At 40.7% G+C, this 25,694-nt stretch overlaps 1 protein-coding gene across 5 annotated transcripts in view; it reads right to left on the bottom strand.

Annotated features, from left to right (window-relative positions):
• Positions 1-25,694, bottom strand: part of PHACTR2 (phosphatase and actin regulator 2) — a gene marked incomplete at its 3' end in the record, with an annotated part of 260,934 nt that overhangs the window by 56,934 nt on the left and 178,306 nt on the right. For all 5 annotated transcript variants that reach the window (XM_079939433.1, XM_079939434.1, XM_079939436.1 and 2 more), the window contains exon 3: positions 785-865. In XM_079939433.1, coding sequence (XP_079795559.1) covers positions 785-865 — 81 coding nt within the window. The remainder of the gene's footprint in view (positions 1-784; positions 866-25,694) is intronic.

The following is a 25,694-nucleotide window of genomic DNA, read 5'->3' as shown; positions in this document are numbered from 1 at the left end:
GGAGCAATGAAAATCACTCAGTACTATTTATTTGGAGAAATAACCATCTTGGTATTTCTTTTGAGGGTCTATCTCAGTTTCCATCTAATCCTTGTCTTTTTGAGAAAGAGTCCCCCTTGGGAGGATACAGGAAAAAAGGGAAGAAGATTAGAGGTAGGGGAAAAAACACTTGGAAATAATAATTGTTAGTGATATGGTCAGACAGAGCTAGAGTCAAAGAAATGAAAAGAGAACAATGCTGGGAAAATTACTTGAGAGAACACATAAAGCAGATTAATTTAATTTGCCCATTAATCCTTACTGACCGTACATTTGAGCGTATTACAGAGCATAAAGGACGAGAGGTCTGTTTACCATCTCTTTTCTCTCTCTTCTCTTTTCCTGGTAGACTTAAGAAACCAAAAGGCATGAGCCAAGCTAAAACTTTGCATTTACTTAAACAATTGAGTTTACTTGTATAGACAGATTGAAGCTCAAGAATAGAGAATGAATCATGTAAGCATTTGTATCTTATCTGTATCTCCTGCCACAGAGTAGCTTTGTAAAGCTTTAGGTTTAGGGTGACATATGGTGAAGGACTCACCAAAAAGGTCATTGTATTTCTTCTCTAGAAAACCTTAGATTCTCTGCAGCCCACAAAGGCATTCTGAATTAAAGCAAGATTCTCAGAGTGTGGTACTTTATTTCCCAAAGACCATGATCATCTTAAATTTCAAAAGAAAATGAAAGAAAGACCAAAGAAGGAAGGATCAAATTATTTTAAATGTATGATTAATTTCCTCACCTTGATCAGGCAATTCCTTAAGAACTCCCCTTCTTATCAGCTCCTCTCTACTTTGTCTTGTAGAAATCTTCCTTTCTAATACTTTTAAAAAGAATAAGCACAAGTAAGAATCAAGTCATTGCTTAAAATAATTATGAAAAACATTTCAAGTAGAATCGAGCATATTCATTCTGTTGACTTGAGGCTCAAACCCCAGTTTTTCTGGTTGCCTAGCAAACCACGTGATTGGAATCCACATAATTAGGACAGGGCAAATAACCCTAGCCCAAGACCTGAAGCTCAGCCACTGAGCCTCGTCTTCCAAATAACAGAATGTGGCCACGAATCCAGACACATTATCTCATATCAACTATGGAGCACCAAGGCTACTTCTCACTCGGAAATACCCCTTTCTTTAGTAACGATGCATTCTAAAACACAGGCATCTGTGAATGATGAATGTGCAATGTATGAATGCGCTTATATGGAAAATAAACTTTCACTAGACACTCAGGTAACTCATCTGAACCCCAGACAGAAGGGACTACTTTTCTAGTGTTTTCTTTCTCACATCATCTATTACAAAAGTCCAACATTTCTGTAATTCTTTTCCCTGCCATACTCACAAGTTCTAGAGTGTTCTGGTGTATCCCCTGACAAATCCCAAGTCTTGGGAGGATGGAGTTAATTCATGTTTTCATAGTATGTAAAGGAATGGGAAACTCAACACTGACTCTTCTTCTGGAAGAAAGTAAATTCCTGGTACAATTTCAGAGTTTAGGAGTTTAGGAGCTCAGGGTGGGACTTCAGTAGTATTCACCTTGTATGTCTATAATATTAGTTCCTAAACCCTACATGTCTATATGACCACTAGTTCCATTCCCCCCTTTCAAGGGTCATCTTCTAATCCTTTGAGCCAACATTCCTCAAAGTGCGTTTGCCAATCTCTATTCCCTCTGGATGTCCTGTTCAAGAAAGCACCTTGACACCTAAAACAGGGCCAGAGAAGAGATCTACCTAGGGCTCTTTGGGGAAAAGGAAAGGTACATTGGTGGAGAGTGGGTATGCACAGTGGGACTAGATTCTGACCCCCCCCCCACTAATATTCCTACCCTTGGCTTCATAATTTGCAAATCCTAAAGTCACCCTGGACAACATAATTTCAAGACCTAAATGAAACCCCATTGCCCCAAGCCACACCCTCACACATACTGAGAACGTGTTTTTTGGGGGGGTGCTCCAGGTGGCCTGATGCTAGGACACTGGGTGGGGGAGGGAGGGACGTGCCTTAGACCAGCAGCTGTGTATTAAGCGATGACATGAGCCCCAGAATAGCAACACTTAGTCTCTTAAAGAAATTGGATTTTTTCCCCTTTCCGATAACTAGGAATTATGTATCTTGGTTGCCAGAAAAGTCAGAGAAAAGCTTGATATTTACCATAGATTTCATATAATTCATGGATGAAATCTGTTTCCTCCTTCTTAGCAAGTGACCTGACTTCATTTATATTTTATGTATAGCATATGTGTACTCTTTGTTCTAAGTTTTGTCCAACTTTTTTTTTTTGGTTAGACTCAGAATGTAAACAAACAAGAAAATGAATAAATGAGTAAGTGAATGAAAGGTCAAAAGAATGATACTGAACATCTCATTGGTTCACTTGGAGACACACACAGAAACCCCACGCCCCTTTAGGTCACTCACCCAGCCCCACTCTCCACCACCCCTTGCAGAAGCAAGTGACAACAGCTCACTGAAATGTTGGCGATTTCAACAGACAAAGTTACCTGGGTATGGGGGGCCAGCAGGAGCTGTTCTTTTATGGGAGCTCTTTTATGTAAAAAGAGTACTGTTGCTTAAAGGCAGCTCCAACGTGTTCAGCTTTGTCAAAGAGGAGAGAACCCCGGTCAGCACAGGAAGCCAAACAAGAGCACCCACAATGCCACCGGGGCACTGCGGAGATTGTGTGAGGGGTTCAGTAGGACCCATTCACACCTGACTGGGCCTCCAGCGGGAGCAGGCCTCTGAGACCTCTCACAGCGGGATCTCAGCCCCTACTCCTGGGGCTGGGCCCAGAGACCCCCAGCTGTGCTGCACTAAGCTTGAGGCTGCAGGCACCACTGGGCACAGGACGAGCCCACATCCTGGGAAACGGAAGGCACTGCCTATTCAGAACACAGTCATTGTGGCCGTCTGCCCCTGGCTCTTAGGAAACAGAGCTTCTAATTGTTTGCTCCTCCGGTAAAGTGGCCCAAAACACAAAATAGTTGTCAGAAGTCTTGGATGCTAGCTCCAGAGCTTCCACGGCCAGTTGTGTGATGCTGGGAACTCTTCAAGTTCCAAGGCCCCTGACCCATTATCTGTAAATCGAGGGATGAGATTCAATGGCCGCTAAAGGACAGGTGGTCCAGCTCAAATAGTGGGTGATCCTGGATCACTAATCAAGGCCATTCTGTAATCTCTGCTTTGGGCACCTTTTAAAAGCTTTCATATTTGAACTTAAAAAAAAAAAAATCATCAGAGAGCCCGAAAATATCCTCTTGTTTCTGCCTTTCCGTTATGGATCCCAGAGGATGCTTTAGTTTAGTGTTAAGTTTTCTGTTGCTTTAATTCTAACTTAATCTCAGCTAAAAATCCCTCCTCTTTCTTCCATGTAAATACTGGAGCTAGACCTCGGCAGCTTGGCTTCCTGCCAAGAATCAAACTCCACTGCTTTGTTCTCTTGCTCTACCTCCTATAAAGGGGCCCTGATAGGAAAATGCCTTTGGCTATTTGTTTGGTCTTTGGCTGAGGGCATTTTTAACACATAATGCAGATATCTGTGTCCTGGGCCAAGGAGAACAAACTACAGGCAACTAAGCACGGAAGGTATTTTGTCAAGGCACCAAGTTCCAACCACCGTACTCCCAGAACAAGTATCTCACTCTTCATCTTTTAAAATATGTGCCTCATGTTTACAGAGTGTCTGTGTGTTTGCAGAACACATTCACTGGACACTTTTTCATGGGCTCAGAAGTGTCTTGCATTGGAATGAATCCGCGAGGTCATTCTAGTCCAACATACCACACAAAGCAGGAGCCCTTTCAGGAACATTCCTGAGATGTGCTCACCTGCCTGAAGACATTCGGAGGCAGGAGGGTCCCTTTGTGGCACAGCCCCCCTCCAGTTCTCCATTGCCCTCACTTTTAGGAAGGAATACCTCACCAGGAGCCAAAATCGCACTCCCGCCCTGTAACTTCAGCCCATTCGTCAAGCCCACGCTCCCCACAGCTCTAGACTCGAGCCAGTCGTCTGTGAGTGGAAAACAGCAAGAGTGACTCTGGGTCCACTGAGAGCAAAGTGGGTCATGGAAGCCTCCTAGAATCTGATCCCAAGTATCCACCAGCTGCTCTTCGACTCTGAAGCTCACACTCATCTGCTCAACAACAGCAGTAATGCTGGGGCGGGGGGCGCGGTTCTCACTCACAGCTGTAGCATACCCAGAATCCTGCTGGGGAAGAGACTTAGCAGGACACAGATCACTGAATGTAATAGTTGGGCTTCTCCATGAAAAGTATTGTTGCCAGTTGAGTAAATGCCTCATGGTTACTCAGTTTTATCCTAATTGAAAAAGCATGTGTGATTTTTACCGCAAGGCCAAGCAAAACCATGATTTCTTTTTTTTATAGAGTTGATTTACATTATTGTATTAGTTTCAAGTGTACAACATAGTGATTCAATATTTTTATGGATTATACTCCATTTAAAGCTATTACAAAACCGGCTATATTTCCCTGTGCTGTACAATATATTCTTATTGCTTATTTCTTTTATGTGTAGTAGTTTCTATCTCAATCCTCTACTCCTATCTTGCCCCTCCTCCCTTCCCTCTCCCTACCGGTAACCACTAGTTTGTTCTCTATTTCTGTGATCTGTTTCTGTGTTGTTATGTTCATTCGTTTTATTTTTTAGATCCCACATATAAGTGATAACATACAGTACTTGTCTTTCTCTGTCTGACTTATTTCACTAAGTATAATAACCTCTAGGTCCATCGACATTGCTGCAAATGGCAGTGTTTCCTTCTTTTTATGGCTGAGGAATATTCCATTGTAAATATATACCACATCTTCTTTATCCATTCATCTGCTGATGGACACTTCGGTTGCTTCCATATCTTAGCTATTGTAAGTAATGCTACTATGAACATTGGGGTGCATGTATCTTTTCGAATTAGTGTTTTTGTTTTCTTTGGATATATTCCCAGGAGTGGAATTGCTGATTATATGGTAGTTCTATTTTTAGTTTTTTGAGGAATCTCCCTACTCTTTTTCACAGTGGCTGCACCAATTTACATTCCCACCAAGAGTGGAAGAGGGTTCCCTTTTCTCTACATCCTTGCCAGTATTTCTTTGTGCAGAACCATGATTTCTGTTTTACTCCCCACTTTGGGTGAATTAAAGTTCTGACAGTTCAATCCTGATTACAACAGTTCATGTTCTCTCCAAGTGAAGGAAGCACTGTGTTCCATTTTCCCGACTTCATACCTATACTCTGGTTTTTCAAGTATTTGAAAAGGACCACTCTTCCAAAAACTTCCAATGGCTGTCCATCTCACACTGAATAACATCTCAACTCCTTGCCATGGTCCCTAAGATGCCCCACCCCCTACTCCAGGATGGCCCTCCCCCAACCTGATCGACTCCTAACCACTCCCTCCTGGCTCTCTCCGCTCCAGCCCCTGCAGCCCCTGCTGCTTCTCACCTGAGGCAAACTCCTGCCTGGTGGCCTCTGGCCTTACTGGGATGTGATTTTTCAGACCCCCACAGGGCTCATTCCATCACTTCCTGCTCATTCCCTCACTTCCTTCAAGTCTTTGCTCAAAGGTCACCTTATTAGAAGTCCCTTCCCTGTATACCTGATGGAGAATAGCTTGCTCCTTTTCCGATCTTTATCCTTCTTAACCTGCAAACTGTGTCCTGACCTCGGACATGGGATCTACTAACTTTGTGTAAGTGTAGTCTCCATGAGAACCAAAACTCTGTTTCATTGACTGCTGTATCCCCAACAGTGCTTTCTTTGCAGGTTGTTGGCACTCAGAAAAAAAAAAAGTGTATTTGTTGAAAACAATGGATTAAAAGAAATAGGCTAAACAAAAGAAAATAGGCTAACCATGGTCTTATTTTCTGCCCCTTCCCCACCTCCAGGGTAGGAGAGAGCAAGCGAGACCTGTGGCAAAACCGTAAGAACAAGCGTCTTCAGTCTTCTCCCAACTTGACTGCTTGGCTGGACCAGCCCAAGGGAAAATCCTCAGCTCTGTCCTATGGCTCATCTGAAAAAGTCCCTGTATGCTCTGAAGAAGGGAGGTCACAGTGTGTAGAGGACAGACACCAGCCAACTAGCAGGGTGTAGCACACGATTGGACTCATCATAAATTATAAGTGATTTATGATGTCCTTCTGGGCACGGAGCCTGCATTCAGGAGAGGAGGCTGGGGCACATGCCGCCAGCTCCTTTCTGTGGATGCATGGCCAAGATTTTATATTACTCTGGAAGTATCTGTGAGAGTAAATCTTGCAGTCCACAAGCCACTTGTGTTTTCTTTTGGCAGGGAAAGAGAGCCCTAATTCTCAATTCTAACACCGTTTAATGTCGGAACAAAATAGAAGAGCAAATAGGAGACCATTAAATAAGCGGACCATGTTATCTCCTTGGTTCTGAGTCCTGAATGGCCTTACTGTGAAACAGAGACAGAAACAGAGACCTGCTTGTCTTGCGTGGAAAGTGTTCTCTAAGAGCCTGGCTTTGCTTTACCTCTCCCTCAGTAGTCATTACAGAAAACAGAATGTCAAGAAATGGTCTCCTTTTTAAAAGACCCTTCACTAGGGCTTAGCTAAATCATTTAAAGAACTACAATCACCAAAATGCCACCCAACAGGACATTTGCAAAAACCTTCCAAACCATCTCAAGAATGTAAGGCAGAGAAATAAAGCCAACAGCTCCATCTCAAAACACTCAGGGGTCTGGCCATTTTCTTGTTTATCCACGCCACTCCCCCTACTCACAAATCCTACAGACTCCTGAACAAGTCCAACTCCTCACAGCAGCAGCCAACCTTTACAACTGGTCCCAAAGAACCATTCTTCCCCTCACTTCTTTTTTCACCTCACTTTTGCAAACGCCCAATGTTAAAGTCAACCTTTACTTCTTGCCATTTCCTAAACACTTCCTGCACTTCCTCTGCTACATTCCTTTGTTTCTTGCTGCTAGAATCAAGCTGTTTCCCTCTCCCTCTACAGTGAAATCCTGCTAGAATTTTAAGTCCTCTTCAAACAGCGCCCCCTGCATGGCGATCTCACTATTCAGGCTGGTAGAATCCATAATAACTCTCTATGCTCCTAAAGCACTTTTTCTTTTTTTTTTTTTTAACTTAAGTATAGTTGATTTACAATGTTGTGTTAGTTTTGGGTATACAGCAAAGTGATTCAGATATATATATTCTTTTCCAGATTCTTTTCCATTATAGGTATTACGAAATATTGAATACTGTTCCCTGTGCTATACAGTAAGTCTTGTTGTTTATCTGTTTTACATATAGTAGTGTACATCTGTTAATCCCCTAATTTGTCCCCCCGCTTCCCCTATGGTAACCATGTTTATTTTCTAACTAGAGCACTTTTATTTTTAAATTTTATTTGTTTGTTTATTTGGCTGCGCCGGATGTTTGTTGTGGCACACAGGATCTTCATTGTGGTGTGTGGGATCTTTAGTTGCAGCATGTGGGATCATTCAGTTGCAGCACGTGAACTCTTAGTTGCGGCATGTGGGATCTAGCTCCCTGATCAGGGATTGAACCTGGGCCCCCTGCATTGGGAGTGCAGAGTCTTAGCCACTGGACCACCAGGGAAGTCCCTAGAGCACTTTTTTGAAAATAATTTATTTATTTTTGGCTGCATTGGGTTTTCACTGCTATGCGCGGGCTTTCTCTGGTTGCGGCGAGCAGGGGCTACTCTCTGTTGCGGTGCACAGTCTTCTCATTGTGGTGGTTTCTCTTGTTGCAAAGCATGGGCTCTAGGTGCATGGGCTTCAGTAGTTGTGGCACGTAGGCTCACTAATTGTGGCTCACAGGCTCTAGAGCACAGGCTCAGTAGTTGTGGCGCACGGGCTTAGTTGCTCCACGCCATGTGGGATCTTCCTGGACCAGGGCTTGAACCCGTGTCCCCTGCATTGGCAGGCACATTCCTAACCACTGCGCCACCAGGGAAGTCCCTAGAGCACTTTTAAATAACCTCTCTGTGCCTCTACTTTCTCATTTACAAAATGAAATAACAGCTGCTACTTTCTGGTTCTTCTGGAGATTAAATGAGTTAAAACAAATAAATGTTAGACTAGCCTAGAATCTAGAAAGCACTGAATAAATGTTAGCTATTACTATTATTGCTGTTATAGCACTTACTATTTTTTTATTGCTACATGGATACATAGTTGCACATTCACATGACTCTAGTCTAAGCTCTATGAGGTATGTCTTGTGTATCATTTCATCTCCATGATGCTAGAAATGATACACTGCAGAGTAGATACTGTGCACTTCAGTTTTGTTTTGTTTTTGCAGGGAGGTAGGGGAGGCATGTCTAGTACCCTTTTCTACCTTTTCTATTTATCTTAGAAACAGCCCTCATGATATTTAGCCTTTGAGGAACCATCCTCCGCCTCTCTGAGTCCATGTTACCTGTGTGAGGCTAACCCCAACCCTGGGCTCCAGGGCTCCCAGGCTTATCCAGTCAAAGCCCAGTACCTTCCTGGCGTTGGTGACTGGATCAGAGAGGGGCTGTGTCTGAGTTGTACCAATGAGACCCAGGCCCAAGAATTTTGGTAACAGCAGGAAAAGTAGGCGTTTTCTTTCTTCTGGATCTGTAAAACTAGCTGAAGAGGAGCCTAGGGCGGCTAGTAATCAGCCACTTTGCCTCCGTAAAAGGAGAGCCTAAATTAAAAAAAAAAAAGCCAGTACAGAGGAATACAGGCCCAAAAAGGAGGCAGATTTCTAATCTTAGCTTCTAAGGACCTGGATCAAACCATGCCTGAAGGTTGTGTGCCCCTGGGCTTCTCAGTTATGTGAACCAATAAATTCCCTGTTGCTATTCATCAGCAGTGAAAAGCTCTGACTCATCAAAAAAGATGTTAAGTAGATGCTTTTTAACACTAAATTTTCTTACAGCAGAGCCCAAAGAGTCTCTAGGTTTTCAAGGCAGAAATATGAAAGAAGAACTACACAGACCCTCTTTTTACCCCTCATAGCCTTAAAAAAGAGGAAGATGTCTACAATCCCTTCCTCCTCTTGGGAAATCAGTGACACAACTTCCTCCAAAAACCTGACAGTAATCATCTGTTTACCTGGTGCTTAGATAGCTTTTTTTTTTTTTTTTGCAGTACGCGGGCCTCTCACTGTTGTGGCCTCTCCCGTTGCGGAGCACAGGCTCCGGACGCGCAGGCTCAGCGGCCATGGCTCATGGGCCCAGCCGCTCCATGGCATGTGGGATCTTCCCGGACTGGGGCACGAACCCGTGTCCCCTGCATCGGCAGGCGGACTCTCAACCACTGCGCCACCAGGGAAGCCCAGAAAACCTTTTTAAAGTTAATTTTTGTTGGGCAATTTTTAGATGGTAGTACATTCTCATATTTCAAATTATAAAAGAATACAGTAGAAAATCTCACTTTCTCTCTGTCCCCCACTGGCTCTTACCCTGTACCCCACCTATTCAAATTGAAACTCACCCTTACTCCACAAGCAAATAACCATTTTTATTAGTGCCTTATGTATCCTCCCAGACTTCCTTAGGCATATTCAAATGCTCATTTTAATTTTTCCCTTTTTTACATAAAAGGTCGGATGCTTTAAAACTGTTCAGGGGCTTCCCTTGTGGCACAGTGGTTGAGAGTACGCCTGCCGATGCAGGGATTACGGGTTCGTGCCCTGGTCCAGGAAGATCCCACCACATGCCGCGGAGCGGCTGGGCACGTGAGCCATGGCCGCTGAGCCTGCGTGTCCGGCGCCTGTGCTCTGCAACGGGAGAGGCCACAACAGTGAGAGGCCCGCGTACCTCAAAAAAAAAAAAAAAAAAGAACCCACCTGCCACTTCAGGGGACACGGGTTCGAGCCCCGGTGTGGGAAGATCCTTCATGCCACGGAGCAACTAAGCCCGTGTGCCACAACTACTGAGTCTGTGCTCCAGAGCCCACAAACCACAACTACTGTGCCTGAGTGCCACAACTACTGAAGCCCACGTGCCTAGAGCCCGTGCTCCACAGCAAGAGAAGCCACTGCAATGAGAAGCCCGTGCACCGCAACGAAGAGCAGTCCCGGGTCCTCGCAAATAGAGAAACCTGTGTGCTGCAACGAAGACCCAATGCAGCCAAAAATAAATAAATTTATTAAAAACAAAAAGAAATCGATTAAAAAAACTGTTCAGCATCATACTTTTTCATTGAACAGTGTATGTAATACTTCTAAAATTTCAGGTGACAGAAAAAGTTGAGATGGGAGGAGAGAAGAGGTGATCGATCGCCTTTGCCTTGTGCAAACAGCAGAGCAGCAGCTGAAGTCACTTCTGTTCCCAGAGAGGACAAGCTGGGAACAGCCATGGCAAATCCATCCAAAGGGACTCATGGGTTTTATTGCCAGGGGATAAAGGTTCAGGATTAGAACAATGAAGTCCCCGATCCCAGATGGGCCAGGAAGTACAAGTGATCTCAGGAGAGTAATTAGAGGCCAGGAATTGTGAGCTACGTGAAACACCGCTTGTCCTTCCTCCTTCCAGGCTGACTCACCTAAGCTCATGAGAGGCACAAAGGCACTAGACAGGTGCCCTGGGGGTTCATCCTGTTTGATGGAAAGTCTGTGTGCTTCCATGGCTTGTCTCTTCACATTCAAAGACAGTAAACCCAAAACAGGGTGAAGACCACAAAAGGCACAGATGTTTGAAATAAAGACAATGATAATCATCCTTCGAGAAATTAGCTTCTAACTTCCCACTGATAGGCAAGAGAAGTGAATCTCAGCTCTGAATGGTAAAGAGGTTTTTTTTTAAGCTAGAAGATCATAAACAATACCCATTAGAGAAGAAGCTTCTAGAGAGCCTGGACTTCTTTGATACCCTTCCCCATCTACTCTAGGACAATCTTATCCATTTCAGGGACTCAGCCATGTTGATTGAAATGGGATAATATCTTGTCTTAACACTCATCAGGCAGCCAGCTGACAAGCCAAGAGTGGATATGAAAGAGACCTTAGTAATACTAAACTATCTGAGATTAAGATATTCCCCTTCATTTCAATATTAAATTCTATTGTCCAGGATTACAGGCATGTGAAATTTAGGGCAATTTTTTAAAGGGGGTTACTATAATCTTTAATAGCCTGCTTTCTTTTTAAATTAAAGTGTAATTGATGTACAACATTATATTAATTTCAGGTGTTTAGCACCTATTTTATTTAGTTAGCCTATGAACAATACGTATTAAAATATTACCATCTCAAACTGATAGGTGTGAGTCACCAGTCTAAGTAAGAAGACCCAGTAGGCATCCCCCCAAGTCCATGTTCACTACTTCCATATACGTATCTAATCAGACCAGGTTTCTCCAGATGATTAAATAGTTTGTGCTCTTGAGCATTTTAAACGTTCCCCTCTTCTACCTACCATCTTGCCTACACAACAGAATGTACAGTATTTATAAAGAACATTATTTCTCCGGCAACACTTGTCCATGCCTAGACTAAACCTAGCTTCCTGCCTGAGCCTGCAGTGAGAGGACCAAGAGTAACTTCACTAAAACTTTTATTTTCCAAGGCAAAATACCAAAAAATGTTTGGTGTTTGGGAAGAAGTTCCTTTTCATTGTAACTGGAACTATAATGTTCAAAGTTTGATAGCAGTGCTAACTTTACACTTTGATATAATGCTCCCCTTCAGTACTTTCCCTTTCCATTCTGTTTCTAAATTTCTGATTATGACGGTGATATCAGGTGATTTCAATTCTTCTTAAACATGGAAAAAGCTAGAAAATAGAAGTATATATTCTAGCCCTTTAAAAAATACATCTTGAGTTCAAATCCAGAGCTTGCAACTTGCAGGTGATCACAGGCAAGCTCTTCAACTTCATGCCTTAGTTTCTGCATATGAAAACAGAGGTAGCAAAACATGACCCAGATGGACATTAGAACGATTAAAACGTCTTGTAAAGTGTTCGACACAAAGTAGGCACCCCATCAATATTAGGTATTTTTCTCCCCTACTTTCCATTTCTCCTTATACATATCTATATCCCTTTGACAATATTCTACTGAGATTTTTACCTGATATGCTTATTGATCTAGAAGGCAGCACAGTACAGGGGTTAAGAATGAAGACTCAAGCCAGGCTTCTGAGGTTCAAATACAGGCTATGCTACTCCCAAGCCCTGGAGCCTAGGGCAAGTTTTTTAACTTTTCTGTGCCTTAATTTATCCATTAGTGAAACGGGGATTATAATAGCAACCTACCCATAGAGTAACTGGGAAGACTTCAAACATTTAATATAGCATCTGGCACACAGTAAAAACTCAACAAGAGTTAGTTATCATTATTATTAATATCTATATACCTTGCTCCTATTTTAAGTTTAATCACAAAAAAAACTTCAAATGAGAAACAGAAATAAAAATTAATTTACTTTGTTTAAAAAAATGCTTTTCATATGCTGCACATGTAGCAAATTATACAAATTATTCAAAGGGAACTTTTTTTTGTTGTTTTTGGCCACGCTATGCAGCTTGAGGGATCTTAGTTGCCTGACCAGGGATTGAACCCGTGTCCTCAGCAATGAAAGCGCAGACCTAACCACTTGACCGCCAGGGAATTTCCTAAGGGAACATTTTTCATACCTCATGGGGTAGTAACTAAATTTAACTCTTTAGCACTGAACTGAGAAACAACAAGCAAGGACTACATAATGCCAGCAACATGTTAACATCAGATTTAAATAGAAGATTTTTAGTTCATGTCGCTAATGTTTTGCACATGATTCACTTAAGGTCTTTTTAAAAGACAAATTATAGGGGTTGAGGAGGAGAGGAAATGGGGAATTATTGTTTAATGGGTAGAGTTTAATTTTTGCAAGATGAAAAGTTCTGGAGATCTGTTGCACAACAATGTAAATATACTTGACACTACTGAACTGTACACTTAAAAATGGTTAAGGTGGTAAATTTTATGTTATGTGTTTTCTACCACAATTTTAAAAATAAATTAAATTGTAAGATACTTTTGGACTACATTAAGGCTGACAGCCATATGTCTAGATGAAGAACAGATCAGAAGGAATTTTCAAAGAATTTTAACTACATTGATGTATTATGTATTCACTAACTGCTTTCCAGTATCCAATCTTCTCTCCACCCATGCTTTTTATTCTCTTGTATTTCTCACATAGTCTCTCATGCCGTATCTTATAATAGGTACTAAGTAAACACTTATACTTTCAAATAAAGAAAAATTTAAGAGTATCCATTTCAAAACCGAAAGAGTCTGGATTTGGGAAAGCAGCTGAAGAAAACTCAGGACAAAAAAATGTTATAAGCCTAGATGAGCAAACTCCTTTCACTTAACAAAAGAAATACGAATTAACCTATAATTTATATTCCAAGTGGGAAACGAATCAGGAAAATATATATGCCAAAAAACAGTCATTTTCCAGGACTTAGCCCTTAGTGATAAAGACCGGATTCATATCATAAGATTAAAAAAAACAAAACAAAACCACAAAGGGAAATAATATGAAAAGGAAATAAAATGATGGACTTTCCTGACATGGGTTCTCTGACCCAGGCCAGAAGTTCTGTGGTACCTTTAAAAGTTTAAAAGTGGCACCACTCCCAAGGAAAATGAAATTAGGAACTTATCCACCCAAGTAAGGCATATAAGCAATCAGATTCTCTTTTAAAACAATACAAAGTTACTATGTCTCATCCCAATGGAAGCCTTTTTTATTAAAAAATCGATGGAATCATTGCTCCTTTCCTCCACATTTCCCTTAGGAAGTAAATGTGGCAAAGAAAAAAAGAAACATAAGTTAACAATTCTACATTTCATTCTAGTGGGTTTGATTCTTTTTAAAATGTCATTTATAATCAGAAATCAGCAAAATCTGATTATTAGGTATCATGGATGGCATCCATGACACGTTTGAGAATGTTTTCATAGAATGCTCAGTGAAAATGCCTTGCTTATCTGAGCTCACTTGTCCTATAAAAACCTAAATTCCCCCTGGGAAAGGCTAGAGGCCTCAGATCCTAGTCAGCTCTGTGGCTCAGCAAATTTAAACCTAGAGCTCAGCTTGGATTCAGTAAACACTATCACATTTTCTAGAATGTACAGGAAACAAGGGAGTCTCCTCAGCTCCATTTAGAAGTAAGATTTTATGGTTTGCATTTACCTATAGAAGGTGGGTCAAGATGGTTTGGTCATTCATTGTGCAGCTGGCTATTTTAAACCCATCATGGAAGGTTTTCATATTTATGAAACCACTAATTTTAATTACCACAAACATACAAAAAGTTAGCACTCACAGTATATTGCTCTTTCCCATAAATGGGTTTTACCTCTAAAACAGACCTATAATGAATAATAAATGCTCCATAAGTTAAAAGGTGGGGCCATAATGATTCTTCCAATCCACCTATGAGTAAGAAGACTGAACTAAGAAAAGATCCATTCTACTGGGAGAAAAAAAATGAAGAGGAACACTTAGTCTCCTTCACATTTAATGCATAGAGGAAATTTGTTTTAATACCATCATATATCTTTAGGAAAACAGAATAAAAGGATTTCAAGAAAGTATTATGGTAAGATTACTATATATTATCTCTTATTCACAGAATTTCTAACACTCATTTGGTCTGATTAGCTTCAGTTATAAAATACGTAAGTACATAAGTGGTTGACCTAAAACACAACACCTGCCCCACCTCCATTTTGTGTCCGTGATGCCCGCACATTGACCTTTAAATGGCTCGTACCATACAGAGCACACAGTTACAGTTACGTAAGTGAATGGACCCTCAACGTGTCCATTAAATTTCGTGAAATATTTATTTTGTCTATTTTGGCTTTTTAAGACTCCGTAAGGCTCTTAAGTTCTCAATGATATGAACATGAAGTCAGAACTGAAAACAGCTATAGCCTTTTCCCTCCAAAATTCTAGCATTTTCCAAATCACAAACATCTACTTCCCAATGTCCCATACTGGGATAGGATAAGGTCCATCTTATTAATTAATGAAAGAGCTTTTCATTAATTAATTCATTCAACAAACACTTACTGAATGCTTAGCATAAGCCAGACACTATTCCAGTTGCTTGGGATTTTACCAGCAAAGAAGACAAAAATCCCTATCTTCATGGAATTTATAATCTAGTGGAAAATGGGGCCAGAAAGCAAACAATAGAAATAATAAATGTTAGAAGATAAAATGTGCTATGGAAAACAAAAAGAGTACGGCAGAAGAGTGCCAAGAGTGCCAGGGGACCTATTTTACACCCACCAGGATGGCAATAAGACAGATAGATAATAGCAAATACTGCCCAGAGTATGGAGAAATTGGAACCCTCATACACTGCTGCTGGGAATGTAAAATGATGCAGTTGCTTGGGAAAACAGTCTTGGCAGTTCCTCAAAATGTTAAACATTGAATTATCATATGACTCAGCAATTCCATGTCTAGTTATATAACCAAGAGAAGTGAAAACATGCATCCACTTAAAAACTTATACACAAACGTTCACAGCAGCATTATTCATAATAGCCAATAATAGAAACAACTCAAATGTTCATCAGCTGGTGAACAGCTAAAGTGTGGTTTATTCATACAATGGAATACTATTTGATAATAAAAAGAAATTAAGTCTTGATACATGTCACAACATTGACGAACCTTGAAAACATTATGCTAAGTGAAAAGAGCCAGTCACAAAGACCACATATTTATTACATGATTCCATTTTCATGAACATCAGGAATAGGCAAACCTATAGAGACAGAAAATAGAGCTGGGGGTTTGGGAGGAAAATGCGGAGTGACTCCTAATGGAATGGGGTTTCTTTTTAGGATGATGACAGTGTTTAAAGTTGATTGTGGTGATGGTTGCATAGCTGTGACTATTACTTAAGGGATAACCTTTATTACTTAAAACCACTGCATTAAATGGGTGAATTGCATGGTATATGAGTTGTATCTTAACAAAGCTGTTAAAAAAAGAGTGCCGGGGCTTCCCTGGTGGCGCAGTGGTTGAGAGTCCGCCTGCCGATGCAGGGGACACGGGTTCATACCCCGGTCCGGGAGGATCCCACATGCCGCGGAGCGGCTGGGCCTGTGAGCCATGGCCGCTGAGCCTGCGCGTCCGGAGCCTGTGCTCCGCAACGGGAGACGCCACAACGGTGAGAGGCCTGCGTACCGCAAAAAAACAAAAAAAAAAAAGCAAAAACAAAACAAAACAAAAAAAGAGTGCTGGGGGATAGAAAGATTCAATATAGGAAGATCAAGGTGGATCTCACTGAGAAGTTAGAATGTGAACATGGATTTCAATAAAGGAGAGGAGGTAGTTGGTTAACCATAAAGAAATTTGAAGAGCCTCGCTTTGTTTTCCATTTCAAAGCACCAGAGGTCCTATCAAAACTCACCCAAGATAAAAGAGGTAACCTGAATAGTCCTATAGCTGTTAAAGAAATAAATTTGCAGTTTAAAATCTTTTTAAATCTTTTTTTCTCCCCGTTCACCACTCCTATTTACTATCATACTGGAAGCCTTAGCTAGTGCAAAAGGGTGAGAAATGAAATGAAAGGCAGAGATATTGGAAAGGAAAAATGAAACCATCCCTATTTACAGATGATATAATTATCTACATTAAAAAATCATAAGGAATTTTACTACAGTCAATAAGTAAGTTTAACAAGGTAGCAGGATACAATTGTATTTCTATAAACTAGCAATGAACAATTGGAAAAAATTTTTTTAATATATGTCATTTACAGTAGTTTTTTAAAAAAAGAACAGGAAAGAAATACTTAGGAATAAACTTAATACTGTTTTCTAAAAACTTCTAAGCACAACTGAAAGAAACAGATGAGCTAACTAAATGGAGAGACATATCAGTTCATAGATTAGAAGATTCAACATAGTAAAGATATCAGTTCTACCTAAACTGCAATATAGATTTAATGTAATTCCAATAAAAATTTCAGTAGGAAATTTTGAGAATATAAACAAGCTGATTGTGAAATTTATCTGAAAAAGCAAAGAAACTAGATTAGTTAAAACAATTTTGAAAATGAAGAATAAAGTTGGAGAAATCACAGTACCTAACTTTCAGGCCTATAAAGCTACAGTCATCAAGACAGCATGACATTGGTGAAGGAATAGATACATAGATTAAGAGCACAAGTAGTCCAGAAATAGACCCACACAAATGCAGGTCTTAATTTTTGATAAAGACTATGTGGCCAATTAATTTTTGACAAAGCTGTAAAGGCAGTTCAATGGAGAAAGAATAGCTTTTTCAACAAATGCTCTTGAAAGTTTTTGTTTTTTCCTGCACATGAATGTTCACAACAGCTTTATTTGTAATAAAAGTTCTTATACATGATACCAAAAGCATGATCCTAAAAGAAAGAAGTGATAAACTGTACCTCATCAACAGGATGACTTTTGCTCTATAAATGACACTGTTACGGAATGGAAAGGCAAGCTACAGTCTGGCAGACAATATCTTTAATAACATATCTAACAGAGGCAGCATACATATCTGGACCATATAAAGTACTCTCAAAACTCAACATTAAGGAAACAACTCAATAAACATTGTCCAGAAGACTTGAACACACCCTTACCAAAGAAGAGTATAGGGAAGAAAATATGCTTATTGGTTTTTTAATGATGAAAAGGCAATTTAATGGAGAAAGGATGGTCTTTTCAAAAAATGGTATTGAAAAAACTAGATACTTATATGCAAGAAATGAACTTTGACCTAAACCTTATACCTTACATAAAAAATAACATATAACTGATCAGGGGAATTCCCTAGCTGTCCAGTGGGTAGGACTCTCTGCTTTCACGGCTGAGGACCTGGGTTCAATCTCTGGTGGGAGAACTAAGATCCCACAAGCCACGTGGCAGGGCCAAAAAAACCCCCAGAAAACTAATCATAGATCTAAATGTAACACACTAAACTATAAAACTTTTAGAAGAAATTATAGGAGAAAATTTTTGTGGCCTGGGGTTAGGCAAAGACACCACCTACAGACGGGGAGAAAATATTTCAAATCACATATCTGACAAAGAACTTGTATCCAGAATATATAAAGAACCCTCAAAATGCAACAATAAGAAAACAATCAACCCAATTACAAAACAGGCAAAATACTTAAACAGAAACTTTACCAAAGAGGATATATGGACAGCAGATAAGCACATGAAAAGAAATTGATCATAATTAGCCATTAGGGAAATACAAATTAAAACCATGACAAAATTCTACTACATATCTTCTAGAATGGCTAAAATAAAAAATAATGACAGCACATCCATGTTCACAGTAGCACCACTCACAAGAGCCAAGAGGTGGAAGCAACCCAAGTGTCCACTGACTGATGAATGGATAAACAAAATGTGGTATGTATGCAATGAAATACGACGCAGTCTTAAAAAAGAGGGAAATGCTGTCACATGCTTTAGCATGAATAAACTTTGAGGATATTATGCTAAATGAAATAAAAGTCATAAAAAGACAACTTCTGTATGGTTCCACTTATATGAAGTATCTAATGTAGTCAAATTCATAAATACAGAAAGTAGAATGGTGATCACCAGGCACTGGGGAGAGGGGGTAAAGGGGGATTGTTTAATAGGTATAGAATTACAGTTCTATAAAACGAAAAAGTTCTGGAGATTTGTTTTATAACAATGTAAATATATTTTACTACTGAACGATACACATTCTAAAAAATGGTTAAGATTGGGCTTCCCTGGTGGCGCAGTGGTTGAGAGTCCACCTGCCGATGCAGGGGACACGGGTTCGTGCCCCGGTCCAGGAAGATCCCACATGCCGCAGAGCAGCTGGGCCCGTGAGCCATGGCCGCTGAGCCTGTGCTCCGCAACGGGAGAGGTGACAACAGTGAGAGGCCCGTGTACCGCAAAAAAAATAAATAAATAAAAAATGGTTAAGATTGTAAAATTTATGATATGTTTTCATCACAATAAAAAATTGATAATGATAATACTAAGTGCTGACAAGGATGTGGAACAACTGGAACTTTCTGACACTGCTGGGAGGAATGCACAACTCTGGAAAATAGTTTGGTAATTGCTTATAAAGTTAAAAATGCATTTAACATATGACCCAAAAATCTACTCCTACATATTTTCCCTAGAGAAATGAAAACTTTTGTTCACACGAAAACCTTTACATGAATGTCAACAGCAGCTCTACTCATAATTACCTCAAAGTGGAAAAAATCCAGATGTTCTTCAACAGGTGGACAAATAAATAAACTATGGTACAGTCATACCAAAGAATACTACCTAACAATCACAAGGAATAACTGATATATGTAACAACCTGGATGAACCTCAGAGGTGCTAAGCTAAGTGAAAGGAGCCAGTCTCAAAAGATGTCATGCTGAATGATTGCAAGTTTAATGACATACTTGAAACAACAAAATGATGGTGAAGAAAAACAGAGCAGGTGCTGCCAGAGGTTAGGAGTTCAGGGGGTGGGTGGAGAGGAGGTAGGGCAGGACCATAAAAGGACAGCCCAAGCGAGATTTTGGGAGTGATGGAACTGTGATATGTGCTGATGATGGTGGCAGTTACTCAAAACTATACATGTATTAAAATTCGTAGAACTGTACACACATACATACACATACACACACGCACATACAATAAACAAACAGAAAAAACACAAGAGTGGTGAATGACCATGAAAATGACCTCTTTTGATGAAGTCCTGATCACAAATGCAGTGACAGAGTATGAACTAGCTGGTGGTTCCTTTGTATGTCTGCCTCTCACATAAGCCAACCACAGCCACTTCTAAGAAAATCTCGGGAGTCCACCAGCGTAGTTGTCAGGAAGAATAAGAATATCTTCCTGCTGACTATAGGCTTATTGACCCAAGACCACAGTCCAAAAGAGAGGCAAGGCAGGGAGAAGTTTTGGAAAAATCAAAATCCTATTTGTGTTTTCTGAAAGGGCTATGGTTTGACATTGCAAGCCCAGACCACTGCTCAGTGAAAAGCTTCATTCCTAGGGGCCCGGTTTGCTGGGGAAAGTTTACAGGAAATGTTTCCAAAAGGAGCTGCCAAAAAACTGACTACAGGTAACCTCAAGACCCAGGGGTCTGGACTGCAGAAACCATTCCAGTGATCTCTTGGCTGTGACCTTTGCTTTTCTTCCTTGGAGAGGAGCCATCAATGGGTGAGCTATAAATACAAGCAATTTTCACATAAGGGAAAGTAAAGGACTTGGGGAACATCTCCCCTTGCTTTGGAAAAGGTGAACGCCATCTAGAAGGAAAGGAAAAATAATACAGTTAAGGAAGATACAAAGAGAAATGTTTTGAGGAAGAAAACAGGAATCAAAACAGCAGTTGAGAGGTTGAGAGGAAGAAAACGTTAACACAAAGGAGAGGGGAAAAGCTGATGAGCTGTGTGGATCTGGAGCTGGACAGCAGGTCAGAGAGACAGAGGAGAACAGTGGGACCAGACACATCAAAGCAAAGAGCCAAGGACAAAGTTCATGAGCCTGGGAATTTTCCCTTTTTGTCAGCTCTTGGACTCCCAGTGCATAGAACAGATCTGGGCTCACAGTAGGAGATCAGCGACTATTTGCTGTACAAATGAACAAGAAGGGAGACTGGTGAGAGCTGGTAGGAAGAGTCCAACGGTAATCACTGAGGAGCTCGCACTGATACGCATGGCCCGCCTGGCCCACCAGAAGGAAGGCTGGCTTTTTGTAATGTTTTTTAGGGACTTCCCTGGAGTACCAGTGGCTAAGATTCCACACTCCCAATGCAGGGGCCCCCGGTTTGATCCCTGGTCAGGGAACAAGATCCCACATGCTGCAACTAAGAGTTCACATGCCACAACTAAAGATCCCACACACAGCAACGAGGATCCCGCCTGCCGCAACTAAGACCTGATGCAGCTAAATAAATAAAGAAATTTTTTTTTAAAAAGAATTGCTTTAAACAAATGTGTTTTTTAGGACATGAAGAAGGGCATGCCAAGATGTCACAAACCCTCCTCTATTGATTTTTTAAAAACAGGAATAATTGTCTTCCCTAGAAGCAATCAGAAGCCCCATCCAGTCAGAAGTTCTGAGGAAGAAACAGGAAGGTGTGGAAGGCTGGGTGTGTTTTTCTTCTCTTCTGGCTGAAGATATGATATGCAAAGACTGGACAAAGACTGCGAACAGCCATTTGAGTTGATGGTGTCAGAGACAAAGGCTGATTTTTCTGGACCATAACATCCATACAATAATGCCAGGCCTGGCAGGACTATGGAAGTGATATGGAAGTGATATGCTGGGCGAAGACTGACTGAATTGGCCTACTGAAGTTGAATGAGGGAGGAAGGAAAAAGAACCAGATAATAGCATAAAATCAGGTATCATGGAGGATAGCAGAGAAGACAGAAAAAAACAGCAGTGAAGAATTCCAGTGCTTTCAGAGCAAACAGAATCCAAGAAGTGTGGGCACAATATGAATGGGCGCAGAAACAGAAGAGGAGTAATAAAAAAAGGCACGTGGGGTGTCAGCACAAGAAAGTAACTTTTGAGACATGGTGGGACAGGATTCTGGATGACTCAAAGGAGACAGATCAGATACAAAAGGGAGGTCTAACATCAGGAGGGAGCATACCTCGCCAGACACTATCCTATTGTTATATGGGGTTGAAACAGATCACCCAGGATCTGGGTGATGTTTTTCTATATACAGAACATTAAATGAGCAGAAATGTAATATGGACTATTAATGGGGGATTTTCAATTCCCTAGACATTTATAAGACACTTAATGCCTACTGAAAAATTCTTACCATTTTAATAACAAGATGAATTCTTATTCTGGACATTGATTCTAAATATTAAAAATGTGATTGGTAAAGTGCAATAATAAGAATTTGGGGGAAAGTCACTATGTTATCTTGGCATGAAAATAGCCAAGACTGAGAAGTACGGCCAGGCTCACAAGCTCAATAAAAACTAACTGAATAATCTAGACAATTTAGTATGATGAGAAACTCTAAACTGAAAATAGATCAAGGGGATGAAAGAACTTTAAAACAAGATGGGAGGACCATCATGTACCAATGCGATCAGGAGATAGATACATAGGTAGGTAGATAGATAGACAGACAGGTAGATAGATAGATTAGTACCAGGGGACAGTTAGAAAACCTGGAGAGAATTTGTTTCAGGTCAATATAAAAGAAAACTTCCTCAATAATGAGAGCTAGGAATTAGGAGCTCAGGAAGAAGCTGAATGACTGTATCTTATCAGGCTTGCAGGAGACAAAAGGTATTCCTGCCCTGGAGACAGACCTAGATGGTTGGTTAGGTCCTTTGCAACCCTGAAATTCTCAATTTCAACTGAAAACTCAGAAGATGTTCTGCCACAGTAACAATAAACAATGTTTGGCTGTATTTGGAGGAATGAGTCTTAACAGTACCAGGCTTCAGGTGTATCATGGATTAAACTGAATTTTGTAAATTAACATGGGAATTTACTCATCATTCCTTGTAATCTAACCAAGAGGTATGGGGACACGATTAACATGTAAGTTAAGGACTGTCTGAACACTGAGGCAATAACGCATTGTTTCAACTTATAAAGGCGTTCTTTGTAGAACCTGAAACTTGGATCCACCAAAAAACATCAACATATGAGGTATTCTAAACTTGGACTCCATGAAGCTAGCTTTCTGATCACCTGTCAGAAGCTGGCTCTTAGATTTGAATTTAAGAAAGGAAGCCATAATGAAACATTAGTATTACAGAGTTAAATCCCTTTCCTGGATTGCTGCTCCTCTTTTAGCAGAACTGTAGAGAAAAATTACGATTTTTTTCAGAGCCATGGTGCCAACAACTGATATCAAGATTAGCAACCAGGACTTCCCCAGTGGTCCAGTGGCTAAGACTCTGTGCTCCCCATGGAGGCTAAACAATAAGTTACTAAATAACCAAGAGATCACTGAAAAAATCAAAGCGGAAATCAAAATATACCTAGACACAAATGACAACGAAACACGATGATCCAAAACCTGTGGGATGCAGCAGAAGCATTTCTAAGAGGGAAGGTTATAGCAGTACAATCCTACCTCAAGAAACAAGAAATTTTTTTTTTTTTGCCACCCCACATGGCTTGTGGGATCTTGGTTCATGAGCCAGGGGTCAGGCCAAAGCTCCTATGGTGGAATCTCTGAGTCCGAACCACTGGACTAACAGAGAACCTCAGACCCCAGGGAATATTCATCCGAGTGAGGTCTCATGGAGGTCCTCATCTCAGCACCAAGACCCAGCTCTACCCAACAGCCTACAAACTCCAGTGTTGGAAGCCTCAGGACAAACAACCAGTAAGACAGGAAGACAACCACACTCATAAAAAACAAACAAACAAAATCCGATGGCAAAACAATATGTCACAGATGAAGGAGCAAGGTAAAAACCTACAAGACCAAATAAATGAAGAGGAAATAGGCAATCTACCTGAAAAAGAATTCAGAGGGATGATAGTAAAGGTGATCCAGAATCTTGGAAATAGAATGGAGGCACAGACTGAGAAAGTACAAGAAATGTTTAACAAAGATCCAGAAGAACTAAAGAACAGAGATGAACAATACAATAACTGAAATGAAAAATACACTAGAAGGAATCACTAACAGAATAAATGAGGCAGAAGAACGAATAAGTGAGCTGGAAGACAAAATGGTGGAAATAACTGCCAAGGAGCAGAATAAAGAAGAAGGAATGAAAAGAATTCAAGACAGTCTCAGAGACCTCTGGGGCAACACTAAACGCATGAACATTCGAACTATAGGGGTCCCAGAAGAAGAAGAGAAAAAGAAAGGGTCTGGGAAAATATTTGAAGAGATTATAGTCAAAAACTTCCCCAGGGGCTTCCCTGGTGGCGCAGTGGTTGAGAATCTGCCTGCTAATGCAGGGGACACAGGTTCGAGCCCTGGTCTGGGAGGATCCCACATGCCATGGAGCAACTAGGCCCGTGAGCCACAACTACTGAGCCTGCGCGTCTGGAGTCTGTGCTCTGCAACAAGAGAGGCCGCGATAGTGAGAGGCCCGTGCACCGCAATGAAGAGTGGCCCCCACTTGCCACAACTAGAGAAAGCCCTTGCACAGAAATGAAAACCCAACACAGCAAAAATAAATTAATTAATAAACTCCTATCCCCAACATCTTCTTTAAAAAAAAAAAAAAAAAAAAAAACTTCCCTAACATGGGAAACAAAATAGTCACCCAAGTCCAGGAAGCACAGAGAGTCCAATACAGGATAAATCCCAGGAAAAACACACCACGACACATATTAATCAAACTAACAAAAATTAAATTCAAAGAAAAATATTAAAGCAGCAAGGAAAAAAACAAAATATAACATACAAAGGAATCCCCATAAGGTTATCAGCTGATTTTTCAGCAGAAACCCTGCAGGCCAGAAGGGAGTGGCAGGATATACTTAAAGTGATGAAAGAGAAACCTACAACCAAGATTACTCTACCCAGCAAGGATCTCATTCAGATTTGATGGAGAAATCAAAAGCTTTTCAGACAATCAAAAGCTAAGAGAATTCAGTACCACCAAACCAGCTTCACAAGTGCTAAAGAAACTTCTCTAGGTGGGAAACACAAGAGAAGAAAAAGATCCACAAAAACAAACCCAAAACAATTAAGAAAACGGTAATAGGAACATATATGTAGATAATAACCTTGAATGTAAATGGATTAGATGCCCCAACCAAAAGACACAGACTGGCTGAATGGATACAAAAACAAGACCCATATATATGCTGTCTATAAGAGACCCACTTCAGACCTAGGGACACATACGGACTGAAAGTGAAGGGATGGAAAAAGATATTCCATGCAAATGGAAATCATAAGAAAGCTGGAGTAGCAACACTCATGTCAGATAAAATAGACTTTAAAATAAAGACTGTTATGAGAGATAAGGAGGGACACTACATAATGATCAAGGGATCAATCCAAGAAGAAGATATAACAATTGTAAATATTTATGCACCCAACATAGGAGCACCTCAATACATAAGGCAACTGCTAACAGCTATAAAAGAGGAAATCGACAGCAACACAATAATAGTAGGGGACTTTAACACGCCATTTACACCAGTGGACAGATCATCCAAACAGAAAATAAATAAGGAAACACATGCTTTAAATGACACAACAGACCAGATAGATTTATACTTATAGAACATTCCACCCAAAAGTGGTAGAATACACTTTCTTCTCAAGGGCACACAGAACATTCTCCAGGATAGATCACATCTTGGGTCACAAATCAAGCCTCAGAAAATTTAAGAAAATTGAAATCGTACCAAGCATCTTTTCTGACCACAATGCTATGAGATTGGAGATCAATTACAGGAAAAACACTGTAAAAAACACAAAAACAGGGCTTCCCTGGTGGCTCAGTTATTGAGAGTCCGCCTGTCGACGCAGGAGACACGGGCTCATGCCCCGGTCTGGGAAGATCCCACATGCCACGGAGTGGCTGGGCCTGTGAGCCATGGCCGCTGAGCCTGCGGGTCTGGAGCCTGTACTCCACAATGGGAGAGGCCACAACAGTGAGAGGCCTGTGTACTGCAAAAACAAAAAAAAAACAAAAAAA

Source organism: Stenella coeruleoalba, assembly GCF_951394435.1.
Source record: "Stenella coeruleoalba genome assembly, chromosome: 12".
Classification (NCBI taxonomy): domain Eukaryota; kingdom Metazoa; phylum Chordata; class Mammalia; order Artiodactyla; family Delphinidae; genus Stenella; species Stenella coeruleoalba.
Note: the sequence above shows the minus strand (reverse complement) of the source record. Positions and strands in the feature narration are given on the sequence as shown.